This window comes from Xiphias gladius, chromosome 20 (genome assembly GCF_016859285.1).
Source record: "Xiphias gladius isolate SHS-SW01 ecotype Sanya breed wild chromosome 20, ASM1685928v1, whole genome shotgun sequence".
NCBI classification, from domain to species: Eukaryota; Metazoa; Chordata; class Actinopteri; order Istiophoriformes; family Xiphiidae; genus Xiphias; species Xiphias gladius.
The window spans coordinates 23603628-23626815 of NC_053419.1; the positions used below are offsets into that span (position 1 = coordinate 23603628).

General features: G+C 42.9%; 1 protein-coding gene across 3 annotated transcripts in view; it reads left to right on the forward strand.

The window, feature by feature from the left end:
- Nucleotides 1–20963, forward strand: part of slc4a5b (solute carrier family 4 member 5b) — a 30689-nt gene extending 9726 nt beyond the window's left edge. Inside the window, exons 5-24 of one of the 3 annotated variants that reach the window (XR_005709685.1) lie at nt 3288–3445; nt 3534–3621; nt 3714–3868; nt 4611–4733; nt 4816–4990; nt 5124–5257; nt 5360–5540; nt 5697–5787; nt 6957–7015; nt 8879–9070; nt 9657–9770; nt 10693–10854; nt 11415–11593; nt 11726–11798; nt 11936–12004; nt 12706–12879; nt 13179–13343; nt 14653–14764; nt 15583–15635; nt 20258–20963. Coding sequence is in view for 1 of the 3 variants with exons in the window: in XM_040157434.1 (XP_040013368.1) it covers nt 3288–3445; nt 3534–3621; nt 3714–3868; nt 4611–4733; nt 4816–4990; nt 5124–5257; nt 5360–5540; nt 5697–5787; nt 6957–7015; nt 8879–9070; nt 9657–9770; nt 10693–10854; nt 11415–11593; nt 11726–11798; nt 11936–12004; nt 12706–12879; nt 13179–13343; nt 15583–15635; nt 20258–20534 (2622 nt within the window). In the remaining 2 variants the exon portion in view is untranslated. Of the gene's footprint in view, nt 1–3287; nt 3446–3533; nt 3622–3713; nt 3869–4610; nt 4734–4815; nt 4991–5123; nt 5258–5359; nt 5541–5696; nt 5788–6956; nt 7016–8878; nt 9071–9656; nt 9771–10692; nt 10855–11414; nt 11594–11725; nt 11799–11935; nt 12005–12705; nt 12880–13178; nt 13344–14652; nt 14765–15582; nt 15636–16767; nt 17108–20257 lie in introns of those variants that run through there. The other 2 variants (XR_005709684.1, XM_040157434.1) reach the window with 2 other exon arrangements.
- The last annotated feature ends 2225 nt before the right edge of the window (nt 20964–23188 follow it).

Consider the following 23188-nt stretch of genomic DNA (forward strand, 5'->3'; position numbering starts at 1 on the left):
AAGCGCATCGCTTCCTACTGAAGACATAAATGTTTAATAACGTCACAAACCTCACAAATATATAGTTTCATTAAAAAAAAAAGGTTATTCAAACAGGTAGAAATAGTTCATTTGTTAGGGACTGTTTTCAGGGGGGGGGATTAATGCACATTCAGTGCTCTAGTGAGTATTTGGGTCAGCAGTGCGGCTCAGTGATGTGTCTTAACAGTTTTTGGACAATGGAGCTCTATGTCACAGAGGAATGAGATACGTCGGGGTTCGGATGCACATACAGTTCTTGTTAGTAGATATATTCGTTGTTGGCTTGGTCTTTCGTTAACATTGATCTACATACGTTGTGTTTACAGTTAAACGGTCAATCCACCCAAATCACACACTGTGGAAATAACTTCCCACCTAATCCTTAGTGGTATGTGGCCTTGCAGATAGTTGGGAACTGCCCTTTAAAATCCATGTAAACAGTCTCAGTCAGCTGTTTATACAAGTGATGGGGTCCTATGTGAAGTGTTCTTGGCATTTCACATGAGAGATTTCTGTATTTGTGTTCCTGTGCGTGCTTCTCTCACTGGTTTTGAAGTAGATGGACCTCGGCTGGAAAAAGGTGATGTCATGTACTTCTGTCCACCAATCAGGATTTATCAAAATTTGAGTGAAAATCTGATGACAGCTCTGGTCGTTTGCTTATTCTCGTAATCCAACATTCAAACAAATCTCATCAAAACAAACCCACACATTCTTGGTGAACATTAATTAAAATTCTTGAGCATTAAAGCGGCTATAATAAATATTTTTATAATAACAATGGATCAAATAACAATTTGGAAAGGTTAGGATGTAGCACTTCCCCTCAGCTTTACGGAGTGAGCTATAGTGAGTATAATCTCATGGTTTATCTGTCCAGACCACAACTTCACTGTTCTGGTTCACTCTCACCGCTCTCATAGTGTGAATCGGGAGACAGACACAGTCAGAGACCGGCTGGTGAACATAGCGGAGCATTTAGCAGCTAAAGAGCCAGATGTTTCCCTTTAGGAGCTGGTGGAGACCAAAACCAGAGCTAACAGAGAGGGAATGCTGGACTTAGATTCATCAGGTGACACAAACATGACTCCAGATGAATGTAAGTGTTGCGCCGTATATGTTGCTCAGTAACTGCTTGATGTCTAAATAAGCAACTGTTTTCTAACACGTTCACCATATCAACTCAAATGGTATTGGTATATGGTTTAATTAAGCTCCTCCAGAGCCACAGCCATTATGCAACTGTTTTCTGCGGCTGAATAGTACACGTCATGATGAGTAAACTGACCGTTATATGTAACATTGGTGGAGTTCCCCTTTAATATCGGTATATTTCACACTTTCAATTGTGCCTAGATGTATCCCCGGTCACTGTCTGAGTTGTTATTGATTTGTATTCAGATAATCTCCTGTTGCTTGTGGGAAAATAACAATGGATTGTTTCAGTTCTGCGCACAATTAATAGATGGAATAAATTGACACATTCCCTCCCCATTTCTAAGTGTGTGTGTGTGTGTGTGTGTGTGTGTGTGTGTGTGTCTGTGTGTGTGTGTGTGCTTTTTGCATGTCGATGTGTTTGTGTTATATGAAAAGTTGAGTCTTGTTTTATGAGACGGTATACAGAGTCGTCAGAACTACTTAATCCCTCTAATCCACACAGCCTAGTAGCTGAGGTGGGAATTTGTTAAATTATGATTTAACTGCACGCGTGTTTGTACTTATGATTTTGTGATTTTGTGCAGAGTTTCACAGTTCCAGTCACTTGCTTTTCCTTTTGATTTTCTTTTCCTTTTGCTTTGAAGTGTGCAATGACTTGAGGTTCTCTTTCACTGTATTAATTGTTAACCAGCAGCAGTAATTTGGTGTCTGTGTCATTTTGGTAAATATCTTGAGGGAAACTTCAAAGCAAGCAAGAAATGAACTCATGCGCGTGACCCCTGAGTCTGGTTTAATTATTAGTTCACAGAAGCTGGCGTTGCGCATCCAGTTTGATCTCACCGATACGCAAACCTTTACAGTAAAGTACATCACATCATAACCTGTAATGCCTACTGGAGGAGTACACAACTACGAGATTAAACTCAGTACAGCAGAGCTGTAGGCGGCTACTGGAGTGAGCTGGTAGATTATTCTTAAATTAGTTCATAGCATGGTAGATTGAAATGCATTGTTTATGGTTGCTTAGGGACAAGAAGTTAGAGAGTGAAAGAGGACCAGTTGGTGAACTGACTCTCAAAGCAGCATTAACAGATTATGAAGAGATTTTAATTTAAGCACCCACCACTCCACTGCCACGTGCATTCTTGGTTGGGAGGAGGAGGAGGAGGAAGGGTGCACCGGAGGAGTTGCGTGATTTTATACAGTATGTAAATAATCCTGTAGAAAACAAAACAGAGTCTAGAGTCGACAGCGGCTCTGGGATGCTGCCGTGCTCATTGAAAGATAAAAGTCCAAACGTTTGCTTTTGATTCTTAGTAGTCATGGTGAAGTGAATATAAAAATTTAAAGGAAGGCAGTATCAGAATAAAGGTCTTTGGTAAATTCTATATCAAAACGGTTTCTGCCTGTTGTGAGAATGCGTGAGGCAGTATTGTTTCTTTGAGGATGTTTCAAGCAGAAAGTTGAAGACATTTGTGAGATTTTATGATACCTTCACCAAAGTTATTACAGTTCATCCTGAGGGAACATGAACATCTGAACCAAATTTCATTAAATCAATTCAATAGTTGTCGAGACATTTCACTCAAAACTGAAATTCTGACCTCATGGTGGTGCCAGAGGAAAAGGCAGAGGATCACCAAAGTCCGTAAGCTACATCCTCTGGGGACCATGAATGCCTGTATAAAATTTCATGGCAGTTCATTCAATAGTTGTCGACATATGTTTGGATCGAAGTGGTGGACACACCGATTAATATTGCTGTCTCCAAAAAACATCCATTTTTAGTAAGGAGTTCCTGCCAAATGTTAGTGAGAAAGCAGTAACGTGTAACTAACTGTACCGGTTTAAAGAGGAGCAAGACTCTAGCTTTGGATGTCTTTCTCTGCTGTAGTTGTCATTTTCGGTAACGACTTAACTATTGTAACTATCCAACCATTCGATTTCCCCAGCTAACATGATCTGATTAACCCCTGACACATAGTAATTCTCGTTAATCATGGCACATATAGGCAGCTAGGAAAGGTCAGCTGCGGTGCAACGTACCTCAGTGTGCGATTTCGACTCATGCTTTCTCTCCGGCTGCCCCTTTCTGTTTGTTCCTCCAGCTGAAGAATAAGTTCATGAAGAAGATTCCTCGTGATGCTGAAGCATCCAACGTCCTGATTGGTGAGGTGGATTTTCTGGAGAAGCCATTCGTCTCCTTTGTACGTTTAGCTCAAGCCACAACGCTGGGAGGCCTCACTGAGGTCCCTGTGCCGACCAGGTGGGTGTCTCTAATGTCTCCCTTTCTATCTCTCGCTAGAAGTGTGTGTCCTTGCATTTACTAGCCCTTTAACCTTCTGTTCTGACAGGTTTCTCTTCATCTTGCTGGGTCCTCATGGCAAAACCAAATCCTACAATGAGATAGGCAGAGCTATTGCTACACTCATGGTGGACGATGTAAGTGACTGGACCCATCACACCCCTATAGGCTACACTCACACCCCATTTCAAGTTTATTACATTGATTCTATTTCTTTATTTCATGCCAGCTGTTCAGTGATGTTGCCTACAAAGCAAGGGACCGCGACGACCTGATTGCAGGTGTTGATGAGTTTCTGGATGAGGTGATTGTCCTCCCTCCAGGGGAGTGGGACCCAAAAATACGCATTGAACCTCCCAAGAAGGTTCCGTCAGCGGAAATGAGGCACGTACATTAACCAAACACATGTCCACGTGGTCTCTGGGCTGTCTCAGCCTCTTTGTTTTGTTTTTTTCAAGTCAAGGCAAGGCAAGGCAAGTATATTTGTATAGCACCTTTAAAGCATAGAGGAAATTCAAAGTGCTTTACATAAATTAAAATAACATAAAAATAGACAAAATTCAATAAAAGAAAGAAAAAGTGCAGTAGACAAATTAATAAATCAAAGACACCTTTGATTTCCATCTTGTCTTTATTTATCTGAAGGAAATTTAATTGCATCCGGCTGTTTACTTGCTCTAATCACTGATAGAGTGAGTTTATGGGACCGTAATCATTTGATGAGAGAGCCAAGTAAATCTTGAGTGTTGTCTGTGTATCCGTGATAAGCAACATTAATGTCATGTCTGATTTGGCCTATAGCGTGTGCGGGTTGAATAATAGACGCCCAAGAATTGAACCCTGGGGGGCTCCACATGTCACTGTGATCCTCTCAGATTTGTGGTCACCAATCACAACAACTTAGATCCCATCTGCGAGATATGATCCGAACCAACTGTTAAAGGTTGCCGTAAGATTTAGCAGATGTTTTAGGGTCCAGACAAACGTCATTTCACACCTTTTATCAGTGCAGTCTTAGTGCTGTGATGTGGTCTGAAGCCAGACTGAAAATGGTCCAAAAGGCCATTTACATTTAAGAAGTTGTTGAGTTGAGTAGAAACACTTTTCTCAATTATCTTAATCCCAGGAAGTCAGTGCTAAACCTGAATGAGCTGGGTCAGATGAATGGCTCAGCTGGTGGGGCGGCTGGAGAAGATGAAGAGCTCCCAGTTCCACATGAGCTAGGAGAGGAGCTGAAATTCACTGGGAGGTATGAGAGGACTGGAGTAGACTATATCATACCGTATGTCATGTCCAGGTTCTTTACTACGTTCTCAACCGTGTGTTAATAGGATTTTTGGTGGATTATGGCTGGACATTAAAAGGAAGATGCCATGGTATTGTAGTGATATCTACGACGGCTTCCATATCCAGTCCATCTCTGCTGTGCTCTTCATCTACCTGGGCTGCATCACAAATGCCATCACCTTCGGAGGGCTGCTAGGGGATGCCACCGACAATTACCAGGTACTCATAGCCCTGCTGAAAGACCACAACATAAAGAACCAATTCAGCAAAGCTCCAGGCAGCGTTACAGCTGACAAACTTTACCTCACAGGTAAATTGATGTCTCTCTGCCCGTCCCCTGTCTTTCTCTCAGGGAGTGATGGAGAGTTTCCTTGGCACTGCTTTAGCAGGGACTGTCTTTTGTATGTTTGGCGGACAACCCCTCATCATCCTCAGTTCTACTGGACCCATTCTCATCTTTGAAAAACTGCTTTATGAATTCAGCAAGTAAGACGCACACATGCTGAAGCACACAGATGTATACAGCACAAACAACCAGATAAGAGGGGGACGTAAGCACTTGTCTCTTTAACATTTCACACTTCACAGGAATAATGATATAGATTACATGGAGTTGCGTCTGTGGATTGGCCTTCACTCGTGTCTACAGTGCTTTCTGCTGGTACTCACGGACGCCAGCTACATCATCAAGTACATGACCCGCTTCACAGAGGAGGGTTTCTCCAGCCTCATCTCCTTCATATTCATCTCCGATGCCATTAAGAAGATGGTGGGTAACATGTTGTCGTGTGCAATGGACGAACGGCGAATATTTCTGCCTCTCACACTTTCACACAGATACAAAAGGACGACACAGATGCACAGCACAACTCTTAAGACACATTTTAAAGCTATGTTAAAGAAAAAAAACTTTTCTTTTCCACAGGTAGGAGCCTTTAAGTATTACCCGATTAACCGTGACTTCAAGCCTGACTACATAACAGCCTACAAATGTGAATGCATCGCTCCAGACCAGGGTGAGTCTTCAAACTCTTCTTTTGTTTTTCTCTACATGTTCTGTTTGTGCTATAGGGAAATTGTTACAACTGAATGTGATCATATTTAATGTCATCACCTTAGCGAGATAGGGAGATTCCTCACCGAGCATGGTCATAAATTGCCACTTGAATTACTGGTAAATCATTTTATTGACCAATAAAATACTTAGAGGTGGAGCTGACATACGTTAACTGCTGTACTTAAAGTAATAGTTCAACCTTTAGGTAGAAATTTTTGCTGGAGTCGGGATGTAGTTGGGGGAAAGAACTAGCCTGGCTCTGTCTCAAAGTTTAAAAAATACATGCGCCAACACCTCTAAATGCTGTTGGATGCTGTTCGTTTACTCTGTACACAGAGAGAGAGAAATGTAAAATCAACGGTTTGTGGTTTTATGGGGAATTACGTGTTGGAACTATTCCTTAGTGAACAACAGCTTGGCTGCACAGACGTATTTAGCGGACGGATAAACTGTTGCTCTTCTACATCATGTAGCTCCCCCTAAAGTCGCATTATTGTTTGTGTACAGATTAAGCCTCAGAAGTGTTGGTGGGTGTATTTTTGATCCATGGACAGAGCCAGGCTAGCTGTTTCCCCGTGCTTCCAGTCTTTATTCTAAGCTAGTCTAACCACCCCCTGACTCCAGGTTGTGAGATCGGTATCAATCTCCTTATGTCACTCTTGAAAAGAAAGAAACAAATAAGTGTTTCCAAAAATGTTAAACTATTCCTTTCAATTTTGTGAGGTGGTGTGGCATGACATGACAACTGCAAAGTGTTGTGTATTTTTTATAATTTCTTTTTGTAATTTGTCGATTCATCATCACCATAATGACTTGATCCCCGTGAGAAATTGGCAGGAAAACATTAGGTCGTTATGCCCACATAGTAATCAATTGGGGAGATATTTCACCGTGAATCGATGCAAATATCTGGTCTTTACTCCGTGATGATGTGTGTGTCTTGTCTGTTTGTGCCTCACTTTTGGATGCTGTCTGGAAAAGTGAGTATGCATTTATAGACATGGGTAGACCCTGCTATATGCTAAGAGAAATACTGATGGGGCCGGGATATAACCTGGGAAAATTATACTGCAGTCCGAAAGTTTGATGTTACCCATCATTCGTTTTCATTTCTGTTGTCTCTCTTAGCATCTGTGCTGGGCTTGAATGTTTCAGCTCCAATCGCAGACGATAACATGACTCTGCTGGTAAGTGACAAAAGACAGAAGGTTCTGATCATCCTCACTCACACGAATCTTTCCTTTTCCTCTTTGGGAAAGCAGCTGCTGAAACCGCGCTTTGGGTAACTGAGTTGCATCCCCGGTTGTTTGGGATATTGTACTGTTTAACCTGTCCCCTCACCAAGCAATGCTACAGAAAATCTGGCCCGTATTTATCAAGCATCTCAGGGTCGGAAATCAGTCCTAACTGGCCAAAAATTCTCAGTAATGAATCAGTGTTTGGTCGGTTTTTAGGACTGTGAGTAAAAGGCCTTCGTCAGCTTTCTTCATTTGGTAAATAACTCCTATCTCTGCTGATACTTAGGTGAGATCCAGAGGTGTCCTAACCTGTTTTGACAAAAAACTGAATCGTTTTTTATTTAACTTGCCCTGAATGGGAAACAGAGGAGAACACACGCTGTCACCATTGAAAATGCAGCCGTACGACAGTGATGACAACCTCGGCAATAATAAATCAAACTCTGATCCCTCTTATAGCACCTCATAAAGATAATGTGCACTACTCAAGAGTCCCAGTGAGAGTGGACTATAACTTTTATTGGAACACAGTCACGTCCCTCAGCCTGGATGTCACCTGTTTTATTTCAACTTACAACAGGTAAAATCTAAAATAGGTTCTTGTTGTATCCTCTAGATTATTTATTTCGGAAATAGCTGGGCTGTAGTACTTGAGACAAATGTTCATATCTGACTGGAGAAATATGCCGTGACCCAAGGTCGGGTGACATTACAGAAATAAGCATTTGGTTGAGGGCTGTGGCCAAATGGCGAATTGGACAGTGGAGGCCAAGATTCGATGTTTTCAGTGGAGAGTTGCGCCACAGCCCGTGAGTTTTTGATATCATTGATGCACGAGCCTGTGTGCAACATGTGCATGATGCAACTCTGCTGCAATGAGTGATATTACCCACTACTTTAATTTTGAAGCCATGAATATAGCTTTGCGGTCTTTACTTTCAACCTACCATTTAAATGGCATATTTGTAAATGTCGTTGTGACATTTAAGCTATTTATTAATTTTAGCTTCATATTTTTTCATAACCTTGGTAACCTGTTACTCAAGTTATTGGCCTGTAGACATAAAACCCGTAACATGTGGAAAGTGGTGCTACTATATCAAATGTTGCCTCTATCACTGTCACCACACCTTTCAGAAATCCACAGATCATCATCATATTTTTTACTTTGCGACGTCACGCTGTCTTCTCCTCAGTCAGTGTCAGTGAAGGCAGCGTCATGAATAACCGAGTGTTTTTTAGTCCTGGGTCAACTTTAAGGGCGATTCCTAGTAGAGCTGCAACGATTAGTCGATTAATCGATTAGTGGATCGCCAGAAAATTAATCAGCAACATTCGCTGGTTCGAGCTTCTTAAATGTGGTGATTGGCTGCTTTTTTTTTCTATTGTCATATCTGATTGTTAACTGAATATTTTTTGCGATCTGGATGACAGCGGGCAACGTTAACCAGGTTAACCGATTAATCGAGAAAATAGTCGGCAGATTAATCGATCGTGAAAGTTATCATTACTTGCAGCTGTAAATCCGAGGACTCTGAAATGCTTGATACCTACGGTCCCACGGGTCTTCTTACTATGAAGTTTTTAGCTGTGATAGAGCACTGTGGCTGTGGTTTCTTTGTTCTGTACTCTCTTTTCTTCTGTTATCGCTTGTCTTTTCTCTCTTCTGGGTCTGCTTCTTGTCCCCTCCTCCACCGACCCTTCAACTGTCCATTTTCGGCTGTGCTTCCCGCCTCGTCTTCAACTCCCCATCCCACCCTTTCTCCCCTCTCCTCCCACTCTCCTCCTCCACCCGTGTCTTGTCTTTCGTAGTTTAACCTGACAGACCTGGACTGGAGTCAGCTGAGTAAGAAAGAGTGTGTGAAGTATGGCGGCGCTCTGTTGGGGAACGCCTGTAAGTATGTTCCTGACCTGGCCCTCATGTCCTTCATCCTCTTCTTTGGCACCTATTCCATGACCATTTCTCTTAAGAAGTTCAAGTTCAGCCGCTACTTCCCGACAAAGGTAAGACAGCCTCACGCTCGCCGAATGCTTTAGGCAGAAAATGTGGTCCCACGATGACTGTACTGCTGTTAGAGGCTCTTCCATCCTGCATGCGAAACCATGGAACGTCCTAATTTGGCGGGATATTCTCAAAGCATGGAAACAGTGATATTCGTTATTTTTCTTATTGTCCCGAGAGACCAAACCAGCTCTACGCTAGCAAATGTTTAGCAGCTGTTATCTAAATGTATGGGTGATGTGTTGCAGTGCAGACATGTACATTTCAGATACTTTGCTCTAAACTATATATTTGTGAGGAACCAGTGGAGGTGAGATTCACAGGGTAGAGAAGACGGACGAACGCATTGTTGGTTTTGGTCTTTTCGTGGGATCTGTTGACATAAGAAAAAATATAGAAAATCACCAGCATTCTTTCTTAAAGCTACTGAATATCAGCATGAAATATCAGCAGCTTTAATTTGACTGCTTCATCCTGGTTCCCAGCCCCATCCCTGTCTTCCGCATTACCCAAACCACCACCTTTAAACCTCCACCCCTGTCCTCTCCCATGCTCTCTCCTCCTCTGCGCCCCCTGAACTTGCTCCAGCTCCGCACCCTGGTCAGTGATTTTGCCATCATCGTTTCTATCCTGGTCTTCTGTGGGTTGGACCGCTTGCTGGAGCTGGATACCCCCAAGCTGCACGTGCCCACTGAGATCAAGGTCCGCTCTTCCCTAAATACTTGACCTCTTTCACCTTTCCCGTCTTCTTTCTTTTTTTTCACTGCTCGGATGCATTTCTTTCCTCAAGGACCAAGTTTTTATACATTTCACATCATTTCATTTGTTTTTATGTGGATTTATCAATGTAAGGATTCTTTTACAGAGTTTGTCTTCTCTTTTCTCCTGTCTTCATTTCCTCGTGTACGCACATTTGTCATGTCTCTCCCCTCCTCACCGTCATACTACACATCTTTGTCTTTCCTCCATTTGTCTCGGTGTGTGTGTGTGTCCGTGTGTGTGCTGGTGGACGTAAAGCTGAGGAAGCTAATCAGTGATTTTGCCATCTTCATGTCAATCATGTCCTTTGTGGGTCTGGATATGTTGATTGGGTTAGACACACCCAAACTAATCGTTCCAACTGAGTTCAAGGTATTTGATTTCTCCCTAGAGAAAGTGTCTATTTCCACCATATCCCCTTTTCTTATAACATATGACCGCCCTTCTGCATGTGAATCTGTTTCTTGTTTCTTTTGGGTGTGCACGCTAGCAGTGGTGGAAAGTACCTGAGTACATTTACTCAAGTGCAACTTTAACGAGTATTTCCATTTTCTGCCACGTTTTCCTTCTACTTCAGTACATCTGAGAGGGAAATATTGTACTTTTTACCCCGCTCCTCTTATCTGACAGCTACAGTTACTGGTTACTTTTCCGATACACAGTATTTTTATATTGTTGTATTCGCACTTTTACTTAATTAAATGATCTGAATACTTCCTCCACCACTGTATATATATATATATATATATATATAAGTATATGTAAAGCATTTGATTTTTTAAAGTTAGATCCGTGCAGTGACCTGTTCGCCTGCACAGCTTTGTTTAATGTTTATTTTTCTCTCCTATGTGCGTGTGTCCTGCAGCCGACGCGTCTCGACCGCGGCTGGTTGGTGATGCCGTTTGGTAAGAACCCCTGGTGGTGGTATGTGGCCAGCTTCGTTCCCGCTCTCCTCGTCACCATCCTCATCTTCATGGACCAGCAGATCAGCGCTGTCATCGTCAACCGCAAGGAAAACAAACTGAAGGTCTGCAAACAAAGAAAAGAAAATCATTCTTAGAAGAGATATAAGGCTTAACACACCATGAACCCAGGCTTATTTTAATTGAAATTTTATTTAAATTCAACAGCGACTCGGGTAGGGTTGAAAATGTTTTTTTGTTTTTTTTTCTAATTGAAATCTCAGTTTGAAAGGGTCCAATTTTCAAATAATGAGTTACGATTTTAATTTCAACTTTCAACTAATGAGCTTTACTGTAGCAAGTGAGAGTTTAAGTCAGTGACTGTTGCTTTTACCAGCTACATTGAGAACTGTCACTGGTAAATTCAGCTGTAGTTACCACTGATTCAGTGACTTGGTGATACATAAAGGAAATCCTGGCTGTTGCTAGGGTACTATGCTCCCTTTCTGCATGAAACTGTCAAAGAACGAAGAACAGTCCTTATAATTATGACTTTTTTTTTTTTTTAAATAAGGAGCGCAACATGTCTTTTTGCTGTCCATAAAGGTGAGCAGAGTATCTTTATGTGCCAGTCATGGTTAGATCCGAGTGATTTTTCCCTCCCTGTCGTTGAATCCGTTTGCAGAAAGGTTGTGGCTATCACTTGGACCTGTTCTGGGTCGGCGTACTGATGGCTGTGTGTTCCTTCATGGGTCTGCCCTGGTACGTAGCCGCTACTGTCATCTCCATCGCCCACATCGACTCTCTGAAGATGGAGAGCGAGTCCAGCGCCCCCGGGGAGCAGCCACAGTTCCTGGGAGTCAGGTAAGACAATCCTGACACGGAAGACCAAGAATCTTACCCGAAGGTCTGCTCTCTTTGGAGCTTATGTGCCCGCGTGAATCTTTTTTCCACTGTGTGCATCAATAAAATAACATGATATTGTTTCATGTGTAGGGAGCAGAGGTTGACAGGCATTCTGGTGTTTGTCCTGACCGGACTCTCAATCTTCCTCGCTCCTGTCCTTCAGGTCAGTTGGCAGATGAGGCACATGCATGAACGGGGAATATTCTACGTGACGTTGCTTGTTCAGCGGCATCAGTTGGTTTCATTTTACACTATACACTTCATTTTGCTTTGCCCGTTCTGCTGTTCTGTTTATTTCAGTACATCCCCATGCCAGTCCTGTATGGTGTGTTCCTCTACATGGGAGTGGCCTCACTGAGTGGTATCCAGGTAGACTGAAGGTTATGTACTTACAGTGTGTGCTGATTACTTTGTCAATTAAGTGTTTGGTCAGAAAACTGTGAAAAAAAACACTGATCTCTCATCTTATTTTGTCCGACCAACGTCCAAAACCCACAGAGAATCAATTTACTGTCATGTTAGACAAAGATAAGCAGCAGATTCTCACATTTTAGAACCTGGAACCATCAAATGTTTGATAAATCAATTATCAGAAAAGTTGCATATTAATTTTCTTCAAATCGATTAATCAACTAATCAGTGCAGTTTTTTTCACGGCATTCATTTTTCAAATCACAGCCCCCTAAAATGTCGTCTTTTCCACTTTCACTTATGCAAATCAACCAAAACAACAGATCTGATTGCGAATGATAATGGAAATCAATGGAACGCCATGTCGATATTCATTGTTTTTTATTAACAGAATACCGAGAATAGAACTTGAAAACTTGGAATACTGAAAATGTAGGAATGTTGCCACCTCTACAAAGTAAAAACTGTATTGCATGGTGGTTGGATTAGCTCAGGAAAAACTCCTGTCACGGTTTCCTGAATCCCAAGCTGCCATCTTCAAACCGCTTGTTTTTGTTTTTTTCCAAACAGTCCAAAAATCCAAAAGTCGTCAGTTGTTTACTGTCACATCAGACAGAGAGAGAACACCTGAGAACGCGTTCCGCATCTTTCTGTTTCAGTTCTGGGAGCGTATCAAGCTGTATCTCATGCCAGCCAAACACCAGCCGGACTTCTCCTTCCTGCGTCACGTTCCCCTGAGGCGCGTCCATCTTTTCACCCTCGTCCAGATCGTCTGTCTGGCTGTCCTCTGGATCCTCAAGTCCACATTCCTGGCCATCATCTTCCCAGTAATGGTGAGTGTGTTACTGGGACTCTTGGTCGCTCATTGTCCCTCTGCCTGATGTTATATTAAGCATCAAGACAGTAACATGTTTTAGTTCATTGAAGTTACAATGTGAACATGTACATACTGAAGAGGTTCCCTTCATTTTCAAGGCGTTATGAGACTTCTAATCACAACATTTCCAGCACCTTGAATCCGGGCCTTGATCAATTCCGACTGTTTTGAAAATAAAACAAGGATCCTTCCTTGCGGTAAAAAAAATGAGAGAGGAGACTGATCGCTTGATTACTGTCTTTCCACTGCGTGTAGATTCTGGGTCTGATGGTCGTACGGAAGCTGCTGGATCTGATGTTCTCGCAGCACGACTTGGCCTGGCTGGACGACATCCTGCCAGACAAAGACAAGAAGAAGAAGGAGGATGAGAAGAGGAAGATGAAAGAGAAGAGGGCGTCGGAGCCCGAGAGCGACGAGGAGGTGAGGGCAATGTCAGCAAACATGAAAAGAAACACAAGATCACTCAGCGTAGATACACGCAGATTCCGTGTCTGCCTGCCAAACACTCGGCCCCTCTAATCTCCTGAGTTGGTGAACGTGGGTCTCTTTTCTTGGTATTTACTCTGTATTTACTGTAAATGTGTGTCACTCCATCTGTTGTGTCATTCCTGGGTTTGTTTTCTCTGACTAATACTGTATGTTTCTCCTCTCTGTCCCACAGTGTTGCTGAAAAGGCACTGTATAACACTTACTACAGTCTTTTTGTCCGTCCACCCTCCTTTTAGTATATCCCCTCCCCTCCGTGAGCATCTTTGTCCCCATTTATGTCCCGGTTTCAGTCCTCATCCAAAGCCCTGAACAGGAGATGCCCCTCGGCATTAGTTTGAGGACAGTGGTGCTGTCCACTGATGATTCTTATTAAAGGATAAGGCTGGTGCTATTCTATATTTTTGTTATTGTCAGCAAATCCCATGAGAAGAACAAAACCAACGATGTGTTACGGCCTGGTCACACCAGGAAGTGACGCAGCTAAATTTAATCGTCATGAAATATTGGGCCCTAGAGGCTCAGTAGCGTAGTGACCACTCCCAGGTCTGCACAGGAGGCGCAGTTGTAAATGAAAATAAGTGTAAATAAAGAGCAGGAGACAAAGCTGCCAGTTAGCAAGCCTGTTAGCTCGGCTGCTAACGGGAACATCCAGCTCTCACGGTTTATTGAAAAGTACCATAGACTTCTATCTCATCACTGTCTGCAAAGCCATTCCTCTTTTGTGGAGCCGCTTATACTCCGACATGGGAAGTTAAATAAAACTGGATGGTGACACGCCGCTAACAGGCCGCGATATCGCCCTCGATGTTGGACTCTGGTCCCTCATGGATCACCACACTCAAGACAGTCTGTTGTTGGTTAATCTTAAAAAAACACCCCACAAATGTATAGTTTTGTATTTTTAAAAAAAAAGGCTCAGTAATTTTCCTAAAACAACCGGTCACTGTAGATTTAGTCAAACAAACGGGAGGAAATAGAGCATTTGTCGGGGACTATTTTCAGCGGCGGATTAATCTGCATCCGGTGCTCTAGTGAGTATCTGGGGCAGCAGGTGTGTGTGGGACTGAGTCTAAATAAACTACAGTGTGTATGTATGATAGTTATTTGACAACAGTGGAGCTCTGTGGCTCAGAGGAATATCTTATTTTTATTATAACAAAGAAGTAGAATAGCACCGTCCTTATCCTTTAAGTTCCCAGTTTGTCCTGCATGCCGACTGCTTCCTCTTTCTGTCACTCAGCCCCCGAGCTCTGTCCCCCCTCCAGTGAAGATTCCCATGGAGGCCATAGAGCCCCACACAGAGCCAGACCCCACCCGTGCTAACCCCCCTACCCAAATCCAGACTTCTGATTGTGAGTACACCGACCTTTTTCCTCCGCCTCTCGCTGCGTCAGCATGATTTGTTTCAGATCTTTGATGCCTTTCACTAAATGTGTCAGATGGAGTGCTAATCACGTTTTTGATGTTGCTAGTGACCATGGGGGGGGGCTATCTGTTATAGATCTCACATTGGCTACTTATACAAGCACAAAAAAATGTGACTGGGAGAAATTCGGGGAGTAACGCAATACTTGACCTCCCTATGATAATCTGTCACATACCCGTGTTGTGTTTAGAATCTGAGCACTGTTTCTAATTGATGGCCTTCGATAGACCAAACGAATCATTGAAAAACTAATCAGCAGATTAATCGCTGATGAAAATAATTGGTTGTCGCGGCCCTTAATGTCACCACACGTCACAGAACTGATTAGACTTAAAATGAAGCGAAGACCATGTTTACGGTCAGCGTGGACGAGGCTCTGACCTTGGCTCCTCGGATCATTTCTTAAAATGCAAATAATCACATTTTTGATGTGCCTGCAAACAGAGCCACTGTTTTTACCGTATTAAAGGTGGTCAGCAGTAAAAATATAAACATGATATAATTGTCAGTGGTCCAGTGCAACTTGTAAAGATGAACTGGTTGCTGTTATGACGGTCGATGTGAAGATCATTAGGAATCTCTTTTTCTGATGCTTTTGTTCATCCTCATTATCTCTCCGTGTCTGTGTGTTCGTATTCCTGTTGAACTGTACATGTGTTTCCATGCCTGTGGGTGCTTGTTCCGTTTGGTTTTGTGCATACGTTCTCTCTGCGTGTGTGTGTGTGTTTCTGTGTTTCCTCACAGGAGGGGAACCCTTACTCGACGGTCGCGTCAGATCAAAATGAACTAGACCGCAGGTACTGTGTGCTGAAACTGCACGTGCCCTACAGTGATCTGATTTCCTCACCTGACACACACACCGGCTGGAACGGCAGCGCCCTCACGTCCAGGCAACCAAACGCATAGTCACAGCGTAGAAACACACACTCTGTTCAGTTCTCGGCTGCTGCATCACTTGTATTTATATGTGTGTTGATTTTGATTTTGATTTTAGACATTTTATTTTTAAACGTAGACTATTCAGATTGCTTACATTGTTTTTACACTGCAGGCATGTACAGTAGAGATAATGTAGGAGATAATTCAGTGCACTTGCATAGAAAGTACTGTGTACAGTGCAGTGCAGAGGGCATGAAATTGCCGTTTGAATATTCAGTAAGTTGTACGTACTCTAGGTCTGAGGTTTTCAAAGTCTGACACTGTGAGACCCCCCCGTTATGATATCCTCAGAGAGCGTAAGTCACACTGAATCCAAAAACGTGTGTGCATACTGTCTACGTGTGCCGATTGGACTGAGTTATGACAAGAGCCCTGACTGCCTCTGTGAGCCGACAGTGTCAAAAGCTGGACGAATCCACCAGAACTGCAGAACTGCAGTAAGTGACCCGCCGTCGATTTTAGCGTGCACCCGCCCCCGTCTCTCCCTCCAAGCGTCCCTGGGGAGGGGACGCCTCGCGGTTTTGAAAACCTCCGCTCTAGGTCTGTCCTTTTAATTTAACACTGCCTCCAGTATCCTCCTGCCGGTGTATGTATTTGAGTCACTGTAGAGCCTGGCACATCTAGACAGACCATTATAATGACTTTTCTCAGTTGTAAAATGTGCCATGCTCTGCATTTGCATTACCATCTGGACGGTCGCTCTGCCCTGCCCCTGATACGAACAGCGAATTAAGATTCCGCTCTCACTGTGCCCCTGAAAGTCGTGCAGATTTCAGGCTCGGGTAGCTCCGTCCCGAGAAGGTGTCATTTACCTCTGCTGTTTTATATAAAGTCTAGTGGTGTGATTGTCTTGGCTGCGGGAAGCTACGAGGAACAAAATCTAAAGTGTCTGGTAATCACTGGATTTCAATGGCTTTATTCTGATGCCTGTTGTAGAGATTTTATTGAGAGTTTTTGGCTTTGAAAACCCACAGCTGTTTATTTTTTCAGGGAGTTCTGATAAAAACAGCATAGGAGCCTTCTCTCCTTATTAAACCTGGGCCCTGTTTCCTGATAATGATCCATTTTACAAGTCGGGAGTGTTTTTCTGCTAACGGGCGGGTCTCTGCCTCTCTGATGGCAGCGAGACACGAACAAAAGATAAGAAAAGAAGCACGTCTGGACTCGAGAGATGCACGGTCATGTCTTCGCGTCAGTCTGACAGAACAGCAACACCGGGACTTTGGCTCAGCAGGATGCTGCGAACCTCTTTTCTCAGGTCACTTCCCCGAACGTGAGCCTGGATAAAATCTGTCCGTTGCAGTTGGCAGGTTATTGGGTACAACCAGCTAAAACTAATCCCGTCCCTGTAATAAATCCTCCTTCACGAAGCTTCTAATGTCGAGTTTATGTTGAAACTGTTGTAGAGAGCTGTCGATTCAAGTTAATGATCATTGTGGAGGCTGTTGGACTGTATTCTGTTACACCGGGAGGTGTTTCAGATATCTTACTCCAGCCCGTTTAATCAATGAGGGTGTTCGAGGTCATTCACCTTGACAGGATTTTGGTTGTTTCTTTTGAAAATACCAATTTTCCCCTTTAAACTGGCTCCTGTTGCCCTAGTTCCTCGACTGTGAAAAAGCACATTGATTCAGTCAGAGCGCGCTCCAGGGTCACGTTGCGTCTTACACCCCTCGCCGCGTCACGCGTTTCCAGTCTGTATGCAGGTGTTGGCGTGTCACGGTCCCCCTGCATGGCTGCTGTTCTCTCTGCGTTACAAAGTCTGAGGAACACTCAGTACACTCCTCCTCTGCTTTGTGGCAGAGTCGAGATTGAGATGTGTGAAAATGAAGAGCACACATCAAGATGAAACGAGATCAACGGGTATTTGTCACTGCCGCACTTTTCTCCACTGGTTTGATGCACTTCTCCCAACTTCACACAAGTCTTAAAAACAACAGTCGAGTGCTCACATGAACTTTGTACCAGGTTCTGCTGCTGTAATCATCCAGTCCGTTCATAGTGGAAATAAAGATTCCTTTCCAATGCGGTTTCAATGTAATTGACGGGGATGAAACCCACTGTCCTCGTTTTCAGAACTTCTTCTGAAGCTAATATGAGGCTTCATTCGTCCAAATTTGTCAAATCAAGCGTATGTTCTACTCCTCCGCTCATTGCTTCAACACTGTCCGGGGAGAGACAGAGAGGGAATTTTATACTAAAAAGGCTGTAATTTTGGAAGATTCCCACTTGATTTAACCGACTCGGACTGCTGAAACCTCCTATCAGCTTCAGATAAACTGTGGAACGGAGAATGCCACAGTAGGTGGGATCTGGATAAAACTATATGAGCTGAAGCAAATGAGAAGATAAAGATCAGGAAACAAACTGCTGCCGTTGTGTTGCACGTTTTTTCAGTTTTGTGTATCTGCAGATTGCGTCGAAAAAGACGATCTTAAGCGAATAGTTTTTTCTTCCAGTATTTTCTATTTAGACGCCAGTATGTGGTTTTGGAGAATGCCTTTACTTAACGCAGTTTTGGTGTTTGTGTCTCAAAGACTTGGCTTTTCTTTCTTACAATGCATCAAAACAATGGAGAAAAACTAGAACTTAGATTTAAGGACACAACGTTTGTCAAAAAATGTTTGTATCGTACTATTCTACGCTTGTAGTGAATTTTTTGCGTAATTTTACGGGAGCTGATTGGATTTATTCTAAAGGAATCAGGAAACCTGCCATTTTTTTTTTTAGAAATTTTACCCTATTTGCCCTGAGCTTTGGCCTGAGCTTTGCCCTGAGCTTTGCCCTGAGCTTTGCCCTGAGCTTTGCCCTGAGCTTTGCCCTGAGCTTTGCCCTGAGCTTTGCCCTGAGCTTTCCTGTTGCAGCTTCACACTTCTTCCCTCCCTGGTGTCGGCCCACATGCATCTCTCCTCTCTCTCCCTCCATCAGCATTTCACTCCTTCACCCGCCTGCCAGTGGGAGAATCCCTGAAAGCTTGAGTCCCCGTTAAGCTTGAAGAACAGCGCCCTCTTCAGTAATTTGACGGTCCAACCAAACTGGCCCTCACCGATACACAAAATGCGGCGTTGAGACTGCCTTTTTTTTTTTTCCATGTAACACGCTGCACCTTCAATGATGCCGGACAGATAATCACACAAGTTCCATTTCAAAATGATTGTCCCATAAAAGAGAGTGCGTGTTACAGCTTCAGTGCTCACACTTTGTGTAGTTTTGATCTTGTGCATGTGTACAGTCCACTCAGTTGGCGGTTTATCAGGTACAGCCAGACTGACGCGGTCCGATCCGACGGTCCTGTAACAAATCCTCCTCCATAAAGGTTCTGATGTTCAGTGTCTGTTGTAGAGCCGTGTTGAATCAACTTTACTCAAGCACTGCACGTCTGTAATTTTAACGTGTACTTCACTGAAGTATTTCTGTTTCATTATGTAGCTTCATGCTTCTACCTGATTAGATTCCTAGAGGGAAATATTTTGCTATTTACTCCACTACATTTATTTGACAGATGCCGTGACTTGTTACATTGCAAATAAAAGGCTCTACACGTCGGATCACTCTGGCTGATTAGACCTCCAGTCTGGTGCAAGTTGGGTGGAGGTCTGCTGGGAATTACGTAGTGTCACCAAACTGGACTAATAAATATGCAATCAGCAAGACCAACAGAGAGATGAGGGAGATGTCCCTCCAGCACAGTTTGTACACACCCACACAGCCCGAAGAAGTGGCCTGAACACCTGTGTGCTCTGGCTACGCGTGTGCCGGAACTTTAAAAATCTGCACACAACATTATTTCCATTGTAGATTAATCTGCCAGTTATTTTCCCAATTGATTGTTGGGCCATAAAACATCGGAGAACAGTTAAAAAAACAAAAACTCACCACAGTTTCCTAGAGCCCAAATGGATGACATCAAATGTCTTGTTTCGCCCGAACAAAAGCCCAAAATCCCAAAACATTAAATTTACTATGACGTAAAACAAGACAATGAAGCAAATTCTCATATTTGAGAAGCTGGAACCTTCAAACATTGAATTCCTCCACCACTGGTTATTCAGCCTGCCACCATCTTTGATATGAGCGGGGTGGACAACATAGCAGCAACACCCCTCATTGAATCGCAACACAGTTCACCAGCGGCACAACCCGCTGAATCGTGGTAGAGTACAAGTATATCATTGCATAACATAGAAATACTGAAGTGCAAGTAAAGGTTGTATTTATGTACAGTACTTGAGTAAATGTACTCAGTTACTTTCCACGTCTGGAATAACAGAAACAGCTCCCCGTACAACGCAAACTAACAAAGAGTTGAGCTCTCAGAACAGTTTGAAGAGAAACTGAACATTAGAACCTTCACGGAGGAGGATTTATTACAGGACCGTTGGATCAGACCGCGTTAGTTGGGTGTTCCTAATAAAGTGGCCACTGGGTGTACGTGTGAGAGTAAAAGTGTAACCTGGCCGGTTCCGCCACTGTTCCTCAGCATCACTCTGCACCTGAAGATCTCCTGCCCCCCCTCACCTGTCCACTCCCAGACGAGCCTCGTCCCCGGGGACGCGCCATCGCTCCTGCCGCCTCGCCAGCCCGTGCCCCAGGTCAGCATCCAGGTGGAGTCAGACCTGGAGGAGTCTGGCCTCTACTCCAGACGGCAACGCAGCCTCTACCCACCCACTGACCCGCCACCACCTGAAACACACAGAGACTTTTACAGAAATCTGCACGCTCACCTCGGTGACTCCTGTACTGAGACCATTCTGTAAACACACACACACACACACAGAGAAGGTGCAAAGCGTTGCGTACTGATTACAGCTCATAATCTGTCTGATATCTCCACGTGTCGGTTTCAGTACAGTGTTTTAGAGGCTGAACTGCAGCCTGGTGAGCATACAGGAAGTGATCTTTCACACTTATTAATTGGATTTTTATCAAATGTCAGGCCATCGTATTATACAGCCCCCCTCCCCCCCCGACCTAAAACTACCTTAGCTCTCAGGTCATATCTCCAGAAACCAGCTTCCTGTAGTGACACTAATAGAAAGAAACAACCAAAATGAGTTAATAAAAATACATGAACCCACTCTGAACCTGTGTTAGGCATCAGTCGATTTGTTCACCTTTGCTCTTTTTTTCTTGTGCATTTAAAGAACGGTAGAGAAGAGGTTGATTAAATGGTGCTTTTGTCTGCATTATGGATGTTAAGCCCTGAAAATGTAATAAAACTGCATTTCAATTCTGTCTCTGGTGGTTGAGACCAGCTCCCTGAGCACGGTGTTTCATTTGAAGAGGCTGGGGCTAGAAACTGGTTTGCGGTAATCGAGGTAGTGAACGAATAAAACCACAACTTTACTCGTAAAACTCATGGTTTTATAATATTTAACATGATTTTGCATATTTATTTCGATGGGATTGCTCAGTTTTATTTGTGAGAATCTACTTATTTAAATGTTTGTAGCTGGAGACAGGATCCATTCATTTTGTTGACACAAATGATCAGATTCTGTCAAATGTTGACTCCTGTAACGCAGCCCAGTTGTGACGTCGTCATTTCTTTAAATTTACTTGCAGTTTCAGTTTCTGACAAAGTGCTGGCAGGGGAAAAAGGAAATTTAATATTGAGACAAAGAGAACTGATGAACTTTAACATTCAGAACTGAAGTAATTAGTCGAATAATCGGTAAATTTACAATTAATCTGGAATAACTCGTAAGCGATTAATCATTTGTGTCGTTTATGAAGCAAAAACAAATGTATTTCACTGCCTAAAGCTTCTCAAACATGAATATTTGCTGGTTCTGCGATAGTCAGTGGTGGAGGGAGCATTCAGATCCTTTACTTAAGAGTCACTGGTTTACTATTTTATTGTATATTATAATATTGGTTCATTGGTTCGATGCATTTCTTTGTGAGCAGCATTTTACTGCTGTAGCTAAGATTGAACTATTTTATGCACCGTCTCAATCTAGAACGGTGCATTATATTTTATAAGACAGCGTTGGAAAGGAACCAGGTACATTTACCCAAGTGCCGTACTTCAGTACAATTTTGAGCTACTTGTACTTTACTTGAGTGTTTGTATTTTGTTACTTCTACTCGACTACATTTCGGAGGGAAATGTTGTACTTGTAGCAACGATACATTCGTTCGACAGTTTTAGCTTCTACTTTTCAGATTAAGATTTTACTTTAAAAAAAAAACACGCAAGCTCATGAAATACAATTTTACAAGGTTAAATATTTAATCGGTGGTTTCCAACCAATTTGACATGTGACCAATTTAAAAATAAAACGGTGGGAACCAGTGGACTGAACGATCTCCCTGTCTGTGACGTAGCTAAAAGCAGCTCCAACAGTAAAACGCTGCCGAAGCCTCCATGACTCAGGATCAATGATCTGATCACGTCAGAGAGAATCACAGACCAGTCACAGGGGACCAGGTCACTTTTATACTTTCAATCCATTTTGCTGTTGATACTTTTACCTAAATAGTATTTTGAATGCAGCACTTTCACTTGCAATGGAATATTATGAAACTGTGGTGCTGGATCTGAAGACTCTTAAGAGCTAATCATATTCTTTGTATGTAAAATTTTACTCTGGAAAATAACTAGTAACTCATACAAACAGAGTAAAACGTACAATATTTCCCTCTGAAATGTGGTGCAGTAGAAGTATAAAGTAGCGTGGAAATGAAAATACTCGAGTAAAGTACATTAAGAGTAAATGTACTCGGTTACATTCCACCATTGATGGTAGCGAACTGAATTCGTTGTTCGGACAAAACAAGGCATTTGAAGGCGTCACTGTGGGTCCTACTCAAGTCCTGCCTTCAAATTTCTACTTGAGTAAAAGTACAGACGTACTATCAGCCAGATGTAGTTGTATCAAAGTAAAAGTACTTATTACGCACACCAGCCCCTTTCAGAGGGTCAAACTGAGAAGCACACAGCAGAAGATAGTTGGCAAACACAAGCTATTATCTCGGAAAACTAGATCAGAAAGTCATTTTCAGGGCTTCGGCAGCAAGTCACAACTTCATCGTTCTTGTTGGTGCACGATAAACTCTCATAAATCCAGGTTTAACCGGCCGCAGATCTGAAAACACCCGTGTGTCTACGCATGCAAGGCCTTTAACCCGTAATAACGCATCATATTTTATAACCTGATCATATTTTGTGTATGCAAAATCAAAGTAATTAGTAACTATAGTAGTTGGATAAATGTAGAGTTAAAAAGTACAGTATTTCCCTCAGAATCGTAGTGAAGTATACAGTTGGATTGGAATTGGAAATAATCAAGTAAAGTGGTACCTGGGTACAGTACCTGAGTAAATGTACTAAGCCTTCCGTCGCTGATGAGTCAACAGTTTCCCTGTTTTGGTACAAATATCAGCAACAGTGAAGCAAAGTTACTCA